At 31.0% G+C, this 10572-nt stretch overlaps 2 protein-coding genes across 2 annotated transcripts; one reads left to right on the top strand and one right to left on the bottom strand.

Annotated features, from left to right (window-relative positions):
- Positions 1-1334: 1334 nt before the first annotated feature.
- Positions 1335-2650, bottom strand: LOC120161752. Its single transcript, XM_039171965.1, has 4 exons — positions 2472-2650; positions 2289-2397; positions 2150-2211; positions 1335-1744 (listed from the first exon to the last, which is right to left on the bottom strand). Exons 1-4 carry the CDS (start codon positions 2589-2591, stop codon positions 1631-1633), a joined length of 405 nt encoding a protein of 134 aa, XP_039027896.1. The 5' UTR covers positions 2592-2650; the 3' UTR covers positions 1335-1630.
- Positions 2651-6455: 3805 nt separating this feature from the next.
- Positions 6456-9293, top strand: LOC120161626 (UDP-D-apiose/UDP-D-xylose synthase 2-like). Its single transcript, XM_039171846.1, has 9 exons — positions 6456-6863; positions 7175-7267; positions 7446-7553; positions 7759-7873; positions 7956-8089; positions 8207-8308; positions 8413-8505; positions 8611-8746; positions 8841-9293. Exons 1-9 carry the CDS (start codon positions 6597-6599, stop codon positions 8951-8953), a joined length of 1161 nt encoding a protein of 386 aa, XP_039027777.1. The 5' UTR covers positions 6456-6596; the 3' UTR covers positions 8954-9293.
- Positions 9294-10572: the final 1279 nt, after the last annotated feature.

Below are 10572 nucleotides of genomic sequence, written 5' to 3'. Positions count from 1 at the left end.
TAACCCCTCCCCTTTAATTTCAATAATTTTCTCTCAAATTTTTTTATCATTATAAATTTAAGGACGGAAACTAAATAGGACAGAGATTGTTCAAGATTTGAACGTCGAATCAGATTTCAATAACGATCTAATAATAATACAATTTTTTTGTCATTACATCAGTAAATAGTTTATTATTCTTATTTTTTAACACAAATTACTGATATTATTAGTGGTTACTAATAAAATGATGATTTCTATAATTTTAAATTCTCAATTGACATGTAATTTATTTTTTGTTGAATGTGATAGATTAGATTTCATGACTTTAACTCTGTAACTGAATAATAGTAAGGAAATTTTTATATTATCACTTTAACAACCCATAATGATGGTATCAATTTGGGTGTACTAATATCATTATACTAAATTAAGTAGAAGAAATAAATCTCATATTGTGATATAGTAGAGGGACTAAACTCATAATTAGATCAAATGTATTTTTTTCTCCCATGTTAATATATACGTTTGATAGAAAATTAAGAGAGGAAATGGTTGAGAAAAGATGGAAAAGTACATGACTAGCCCGTCTTTTTCTTTTTTGGTTTAAGACTTGTGAACGGCTGTAGATAATCTTGTTCGCGAAATGGTAGGAGCCTTCGAGGCTTTCGAATTTGTGTGTTGGTTATTGTATGCCAAGGAATTGGGCACGTCACACCATGTTTGACATCGTACGGACATCTCGAATCTTAAGCTTTTGGAATAACAACTACCACTAGTATCTTTTATTCTCATTTATATATTAACCATAAATGATCACTATCATTCTTTAGATGCTATCTTCGTCACTTCATTGCTTATAAATATAATCGTTATTCACTTCATTACGAAAAGCTATGGGTTTTTTTTTAATTAATTACTGGTATCCAATCTATTGACTGACTAATCCAGATCGGGTACTGCAGAGGCGAGGGTGACCCTCCCAACCCAGTTTGCTCCATTCATAAACGTCAGCATTCAAACCCCTGACTTTATTTAAGGACCTAGTGTCTCATCCCACTAGACCAACTGATTGGTGGTAAAAAGCTATGGTTTTTATATGCCAATAAGATCCATCATTTATAATCTATGAGAATCAAGAAGAACATGTTTCACTGCTATTGCAGTCAACAATGGCAGTCTCTAAAACTAGCTACTAATACTGTAATACATTTGAATATTGATGGCGATAATCTAAAAACGATCATATCAAATCGGATTGGATCAGAAGCTGTCAAATACAGATTTTTTTGCCATCCCCTAGTTGAGAGTGAAAAATAGTCTGTACCAATGAATCATGAGATGTTACAGTCCTAAAATATATAAATGCCAAGGAAACTCATCCTTCATAATCTAAGTGAATCAGAAAGAACATGTTTCAGCTATTTCATTGCATCCAACAATGGCAGTCTCAAAATTTGGTACCTTTTTTTTCCGAAAAAGAGCTTTGTCACAAGCATGGACCTCATTAAAAAAAACTCCCTATCCCTATGTGGAGGAAATAACATGTAAGAGAAAAAGCAATAGAAGTTGGAAAACTCAATCAAGCTCTCTCATCCAACTAACCTTCCGGTTTGTGTCTAACAAACATAGAACTGAATAATTCACGAGTTCATAAGAATTCTTCAATGAGAGGCTGGTAGAACAACTTGTAAGCTTCCAAAACTTCGAGATACCACATCGCTTCTCGGTCGGGAAATGGAGATAAATCAACAATCTTATGCACCTATTAACAGCAATGATCACAGTGTTTGGGAGAAAAAAAACAGAATTTCATCTTAAGATATACAGCAAACAAGATTGAAGCATTTCTTGTGAATAAATTAACTTCCATTTCCAGAGTTTTCAATCATTTCATTTACCATGGATGCAGCAAACTACAATCAATTATGGTCGCCAACTACAATCAAGCTTGAAAAATATTCAAATTGGTTCGTTCGATAGCTCAATGGCTCGAACTCAAACTCCACTATGCAATGACCAAGCCAAATTCTAATATTTTGCAAGCCAAACCCGAGTAATTTGCAAGTACATTCCTCTTTTACCCTCTTAAGAAACTAGTAAAAAGAAAAGGTCCAGAAGACAATTTATAGCATGAAATTGAATAAATTATAAGGGAAATTTCGAGTACCTTAATAACAGGGAGATCGTCTGTACGGATAAAGTATCCTCCCACCACCATTACATACATCCCTGCAAATTTTTTTCAAAGGTCAGATTGGTTGAATACAAAAAGAAAGTAGTGAAAAATACAGGGATAAAACAAAAACCTTTTCTCCATTGACGTTGACGGAAATCAACGGATAGGTTAAGCTCGACGACGCCGGTGCTATCATCGAGAAGCAGGCGATCGTCGTCGTCGTTTGAGACCAAAACGCCCTATTGAAAAAAGAGGGAAATGGTAAAGAAAGAAAGGTAAAATAGGGAAATTGATTAAAAGGAAAAGAAGAAACCTGAAGCCAGACACGTTGGAAGAGAATGCCACCAAGAGTCAAGGCATTTTGAGAAGGGGTTCCTCGGGCTTCTTTCAGCTGCCCGCATAGCAGCTTCAGCGCAGCTAAACTATAGTCCATTTCCGCTGTGTGTGTGTTTTTTTAATCTTCCGCTCTAAAGAAAATGAGGGGTTTTCTGTTTTCCCCGGTATTTTCAGGGAGTGCTTTTATCTTAGGTTAAACTATACAAATTAGGGGTGTACAAAATTACCTAATTCGGTTGACTCGATTCATCGATCTGGATCTAAAAAAATCGGGTAATTTTTTTAAAAAAATTATCCTGTCGGGTCGGGTGCCCGGCCCGATATTTCCCGGGCCAGGTCCGGGTTACAAAATCTAGTTTTTTCAGGTACCCGGTTAGTTTTTATTTTTTTAAAATATAATTATATAAAATATAATGAATTATTTATATTATGGATTATTATATTTTGTATTTCGAACTTTTAAATTTTATGTTCGGATATTAGAGTATGTAATTCGAAGTTTCGAACATTTAAATTTGTGTATATATTTTTTTAAATTAATAATTTGAAAATAAAAACTTAAAAATCCAGTATCGGGTACCCACAAAATCTGGGTACCCGATTACCGGGTACCCGAATTTGCACACCCCTAATACAAATGATTCTTCGGTTATTTTATTAAGTCATATGATTATTAAAAATTATAAAATAATTTTACAATAATAGAATATTATTTTATTGAGTTTTCTAATTATTAAAACTTATAAAATAATCATCCGATTATTTATATGTTCTAAACTCGTCATATTCCATTAAAATTTGACGATCGTCTGATTTGTACGTTATTCTACTGACTGAGAGATAATAAAATTATATTTTGATAATGTCTATTGGCATTGCTATTGCATTGAAGCATTGACTCACTGACATAATATTTCACGCATTGACTTGGCGATATAATGTAAACAGAGAGTTAATCCACAAAATACACCCCAAATGATTTTGAGATTATCTTATCAAAATTAACATGTTAATATTCAGTTCAAACAATTGTCTATTTTCAACAACAAAAAATTATGAGTTTAGAATATATGAATACTCATGTAACCATTTGTAACTTTTAATGGTCGAAAGACTTAACAAAACAACTCACTATAAATAAACAATAACTTTTACTTTTAATAATCAATGATTTAACAAAATAGTACCTTATAATTATAGGCTATTTGTATACTTTAACTTCATTTTTAATAATTTTCATATTTTGTACATTACAGTGATCATAGTCCCATGATATATCAAAACCAAGCCCAAGGGCTCCCTGGACTGTCACTCTGATCAGAGTCTATCGTGGTCATATTACATTTTCTTTCAATTTTTTAAATTTTCCAACCAAACGCAACAACAAAAACAAACAAAAATATATTTTTTACCTTAATACTGATACAGAAATAAAACATCATTGTCGCAGGAACAACCATCCTCATTATGAAGCTTAAGCCGGTAAGTAGTGGACATCGCAAAGCTACTGCAGCAATCCACTCCTCAAATGGTGAAAGAAACTCGAGTGCTAGCAGGAGCAACAACAAAAGCACAACCAAGAAATTTATTATCTTTTGTCAAGTTTGATACATAAATATTGACAAGGAATAAAGTCATTTATAATATAATTTTTAAATTAATTTATATAATATAAAAGTATTTTTTCCTGAAATTTGGTTTTTTTTAATTATCAACCTCGTAATATATTCTTTCAAATCTGAATGATAATAATAGTTAAACAATAAAATTTATCGATCTACCAAATAACGATAAAATTTTAATTTTTTATTTTAAGATAAACTATAATAAAAAAATGAGAAAATGAATAATATTTTAATATCAAATTTATTGTAAATGAACTAACTAAGGATGAACAATAATAATAATAATAATTGATCGTGAAAAAGAAAAAGAAATATTAGATTGATTTCATAAAAACAAAAACGACTAATAACTCATCGTTTTGACATTGCCGCAAATAAATTTTCAATTAAATAATAAAATTAAAAATTATTGAAATAAAAATATAATAAAATCGAGTGAATAAATATATAACTCGTGCGAATATCACAATCCAACCAAAACTTAACACCGACGAATCCATGAACATCCATTTTGAAAAACAATGAATGAATTTTAGTTTAGCACGATAAATTTAATTATTAATGTGTAGTTATGCTATTCGAAAGTCGTAATATATAGTTAAGAAAATATCTTAACGAAAAAATTAATATTTAACATTTTTCGATAAAACGCTACATAAAATATTATTTTTTACTAAAAATGTTAATTTCATTATTTAATTTTTAATAGAAAAATAATATTTTAGGTAGTGTCCAATATTAATATTTTAGGTAAAAAAATGATATTTTAAATAATATTTTATCAAAAATATTAAATATTTTAAGTATCACTCAATATTAATATTTTCGTTAAAAAATAATATTATATATAGCACTTTACTAAAAATATTAAAAAATATTAATATTTTTTATAACAATTTTTCTTAATCAGTTATTAAGTATGCCGTATCTTAGACATCCCATTATTAATCCCTTTGCTTTTATGATATAGTATATAAATTCTAACTAATCGTATTTTCCTTTTGTCGGTCCAATTGGTGAAAGGATTAATGTTAATAAAAACTAAATCAGGTCACTTTTAGGATTAGTTGGCGAGATTTAGATTTAGTCTCCCACGCGCTAAAACGCGTGGAATTATTTTTCCTTCTGTCGGTGATATTAGCTATTACTGAGCATCTAATTAAATAATAGGAATCTCAAACTTTCGACGTGTTTTTTAAAGTAATTAAATAATATTCAACAAATATATTGGTGATTTTGATGTCATAAAACTATAAATAGAACAGTTTGTGATCACTTTCTATATTATCCCATTATTTTTAATATTTTTACTTATGATAATTATATTTTGAGTAATAAATAAATAAAATATTAAATTTTATTGGTTTTATGCAAATAAATTTATAATATCTAATTTATTAATTAATTAATTAATATCAAATATTATAGATGCTTATCAGAAGAATGATCATTTTTATTTAATATGTTTCATTTGTAATGTTAAAAATTCAAAATTTGAATATTATTTAAACTATTTAATACCTTATCCCACTAAATCATATGGTGATTAATTTAAAACTATATATAAACATGAAAATTTATAAAAGGATAAATATATATATTTTTGCATCTTAATTTTATTTCTAAGGTACAATTTTATACATATTTTTTTAATATAATTAAGTATATGAATTTGGTTCTAAGGTTTAATTTGGTATCCACAGTTTTTCTTTAGTCCAATTCTGTACTTAAACTTGATTTATTGGATCAAATTAATATTTGTATGTAACTTTTTAGTTTAAATTAGTACTAACGATAAATAATTTATTTGAACTAATTTGTACTAAAAACTATGTTTAAGTATCAAATTGAACCTAAAAGTCAAGTTTAAGTACATAATTGAACCCTAAAAAATTAGGTATCAAAGTGAACATTGAGGCTAAATTTAGATAACTAATTGGACAAAAAAGCTTAAGTACCAAATTGCATATTGAAACTAAACTCAAGTATCAAAATTTATATTTACCCTTCCCAAAATTTAATCAATACGTAAGAAATTAGCTAATATATTATGTATAATATCGTGTTTACAACAAAAAAATGTATAATATCGTAAGGTATGAACTATGAACCAATAATCCTTAATTAATTCCCGGATCAAGTCTATTTACGCATCCGGCAATAATCCTCTGCTCCACACAGCTGACTACACCTTTCCAGTCATCAACGTGTCCCACTTTTTAGTCGAGTACAGCTAGTGATATACTCGCGATTATGCTTTACTCCCGCCCTCCAATTTATTGTGTTCTGTAAAAGGTTCACAATTGACATTTCCCTCCTTTCCACTGTTTCACGCACACGTATATACCATATTTCTTCCATTTCCTTGATATCTCTGAATCTTCCTCAGATTTTACTCTCTCTTTTCTCTATCTATCTGCTAATTCTCCATTGAATTCTCCGGCGTTAGATCACAGAAAACTAGGTGCTCGTTTCAAATGGCAGCGAGGACGGATCTGGACAGGAGGCCGATCAAGCCGCTAACGATATGCATGATTGGAGCCGGAGGCTTCATTGGTTCTCACCTTTGCGAAAAACTGATGACGGACACGCCGCATAAGGTGCTTGCATTGGATGTTTACAATGACAAGATTAAGCACCTCCTTGAGCCCGACTCTCTCTCTTGGGCTGGCCGTATCCAGTTCCACCGAATTAACATCAAGCACGATTCTAGGCTAGAAGGCCTCATCAAGATGGCCGATCTCGTAATTCCTTGATCTTTCTCCATCTCTTTTTTTACCCGGTGCTATTTATTTGTTTCGATGAAATGCGTTTGCGGGAGATCATTGATTTTTTTTAGTTTCCCTTCATTTCTGTTTAAATTGCTTTAAATTTTTTGTTTATCTATTTTCTTTGGTTTTGACGTGTTAGATCTGGTTTAATTATGTTTACTATCTTAAGCTACTTTACTCTTATTTTGTTTATAAGTTTTTGTTTGATGTTTTTGTTGGCTTTAAAAAATTTGACTGGACTTATGGCGTTTAATTTGGTTTTTATTGTTCTTGCGGTGATGTAGATTATAAATCTTGCGGCGATCTGTACTCCGGCGGATTATAATACGCGTCCACTCGATACAGTTTACAGCAATTTCATTGATGCACTTCCTGTAGTAAGTATTTCCGTTATAATTGATTTTTGTTTGCGCGCGTATGTTATTTTTTGTTTCTATTAGAGTTTATTAATATTGATGTGCTTGAGTTGAAATCTGATTGTTACTGCTTTTTTTCTCATCAATATTGAAATTGATGCCTATTTTTTCTTCCTGAAATTGATTTGTGGTTTTATAGGTGAAGTACTGTTCTGAAAACAACAAACGTCTCATTCACTTCTCTACTTGTGAAGTTTATGGCAAAACCATTGGAAGCTTCCTTCCTAAAGATTCTCCTCTCCGTAAGGTAGCCTTTCGGTATCTCTCTTCTGATTATTTATATGATTATCTTTTGAAAGAAACAAGTTATATTCATGCTTTTGCTTTTAACAATTATAATGCTTTTATTCTTTTGTTCCTATTTCCTCTTGTGTGTTCTAGGTAACATTAAGATTTTCTTTGTTAGCTTAGCTTGTAACCTTTGACACATTCTATTATTCATCATGTTATAGGATCCTGCGTATTATGTTCTTAAGGAAGACACTTCGCCCTGCATTTTTGGCTCGATTGAGAAGCAGAGGTGGTCATATGCATGTGCTAAGCAATTGATTGAGAGGCTAATCTATGGTTAGCATCTTGTCAAATGATCCGGCCCCTATTGAGATGTTTCAAACATAATTTTCTAACTATTTTTTGTCATCCATTGCAGCTGAGGGTGCAGAGAATGACCTTAAGTTCACCATTGTGAGGCCTTTTAACTGGATTGGACCTAGGATGGATTTCATCCCTGGCATTGATGGTCCAAGTGAGGGAGTTCCAAGAGTTCTGGCATGCTTTAGTAATGTTAGTTGATGTTACTTCACAGTTTTTGTGAATGGCCTAGAAGACATCTATTCACTTTTATATTTTCGTGTAGTCTCAGTTCGAGTGATAACTTATCATTTTCTTTTTCCTGGTTAGAATCTCCTACGACGTGAGCCACTTAAGCTTGTTGATGGTGGCCAATCCCAGCGAACTTTTGTTTACATAAAGGATGCTATTGAAGCTGTTCTCTTGATGATTGTAAGTACGATTAACTCCCCTCTCCTTTCCCTTGACTTCTGTCCTCCATCATCCCGTACAGAACACCGGACATAGTATCTAAACTAGCAGTGCTATTTATGCAGGAAAACCCTGACAGGGCCAATGGTCATATTTTCAATGTGGGTAACCCGAACAATGAAGTCACAGTTCGGCAACTTGCTGAAATCATGATTCAGGTGAATCACATGGACATGTAGTTTCTGTTATTCATATTATTGTTTTTGTTTATTTTGAGATTCCGGTTACATTTAATGTATAACTGGTTGTCTTGGGCGCTTCAGGTCTATACCAAGGTTAGTGGAGAACCTGCTCTGGAAGTGCCAACTATTGACGTCAGCTCCAAACAATTTTATGGCGAAGGATACGACGATAGCGACAAGAGAATTCCAGACATGACCATAATAAATAAACAACTGGGTATTGTCTTTTGGCTTCCTTGTTAATCCCATGATCTTTAGTTTTTTCCATACCAGGACCGTATGATCTTACTGTGCTTTAAAACTTCATTAAGGTTGGAACCCCAAGACATCACTTTGGGACTTGCTTAACTCGACTCTTACCTACCAACACAGGACTTACGCCGAAGCTATTAAGAAGTCAATGGCAAAACCTACCGCATCCTAAAGGGACAAAATGTTTAGACTGCACCTTAGTAAGCACTCGCATCGAATATGCTTTTGTTCGCTAATGTTTCAATTCTTAATTCTTTTTAGGAACGTCTTAAATATACATCTTCATTGTTGATTTTCGTTGTATGTTAAATGCTTTTCATCTCAGTATGGTATTTTACGATGGAAACATTAGATTTGTTGTGTTAGCTTGTTGGGGGCTGTAATTGTTTCATTGGGGCGATTTGCATGCGAATCCATTTTCTTACTTCAGGGTTGTGTTGTAATCCATAAGCCCCCTCAGGTCCATATTTCTTAAATTATCATATTTTATAGTTTTTCGCAGTTAAGTTGAAGTTCAGCACTACTGAATAGCTGTTTGTTTCCTCTAAATTATATTTTTTTAGAAATTCCGAATCAGAATATTAATGAAGCAAGTGATAGATAAATGCAATAAATAATTTACGAATTATTACGTCATTGTTCGCGAGAATATTAATCGAGTTAGGTGATTACAGCGTTAAAGAGGTGGATAGCTGTTGAAAACTTGACATAATAGAGGAAGCAGACTCATAAACAAGATCAAAATTTAAAGCCAACAGCCATAAATATAAGAGTAGATCCCTTACACAAACCAGCCATACAAAACAAAAAAAATTGGAACCACAAGCAATATAGTTAATGAACAACTGTGCTTAAATAAATAAATTTATTTATTCGTAATACCTCTAACTTCAAAGAAATGGATAATGAAGAAGATGGAAGAACCAATCACAGGCTTGCTGCAATGTGTAGAACGGCATGTTAACTTGGCGAAAGTATGTACTAAAAAAATTGACGATACCACTTATGTTCATGATATAACGAATTAATGAGACCACTTATTTTATTTTATATATGATGAAAGTATTAGAAAATGCTTAAAAAACAAGGTAAAAGCACACATCAATTATTATTAAATTATGTTTAAAATTATTTAGTTTATTATCAAATTGTTGTAAGATGATTATTGAATTTTATTAAAAAATTATAAAGTGGTCATTATATTTATCAAACTTTTATACTTATTATAAAAGTAAAATTATTATATTTTAAGAGTTTAATAATTTTAATAATTGTTTTATAATTATAAAAAATAGGGTAAATTACAAATTTGGTAACTAAGCTTTACTTTCTCTTTTATTTCGCTCACTATTCTTTAAATATTTTCAATTGGCTCACTAAACTTAATACATTGGATTTTTTTGGTCCCTTAGCCGTTTCTCACTAACGACGTTATAAATGGATTGTTATATAGATGCAAAACGACGTCGTTTTGGTTAAAATTTTGTTTTTTAAAACGACATCGTTTTAACGTCGTTAACTATTTAATGACGGGTGACCAAAAAACCCCAATATATTATGTTCAGTGAGGAAATTAAATACTTTTAATGTTTAGTGAGCAAAATAGGAAAGAAAATAAAGTTCATTGATAAAATTTGTAATTTACCCTAGTAAATAATACTATTATTTAAGATATAGTTTAGTTACCTCCACTTACCTTATCTAAATATATTAGATGTATGAGCACAAAATAAATATTATTTTTCGATTAATATAGGTAAGTACAAGGTAGTATATATTCAAAGATAATTC

The sequence above is a fragment of the Hibiscus syriacus genome, unplaced genomic scaffold (genome assembly GCF_006381635.1).
Source record: "Hibiscus syriacus cultivar Baekdansim isolate YM2019G1 unplaced genomic scaffold, ASM638163v2 tig00111402_pilon, whole genome shotgun sequence".
In the NCBI taxonomy this organism is placed as follows: Eukaryota; Viridiplantae; Streptophyta; class Magnoliopsida; order Malvales; family Malvaceae; genus Hibiscus; species Hibiscus syriacus.
The sequence above is the reverse complement of the archived record's forward strand: the minus strand, read 5'-3'. Positions and strand labels throughout refer to the sequence as shown.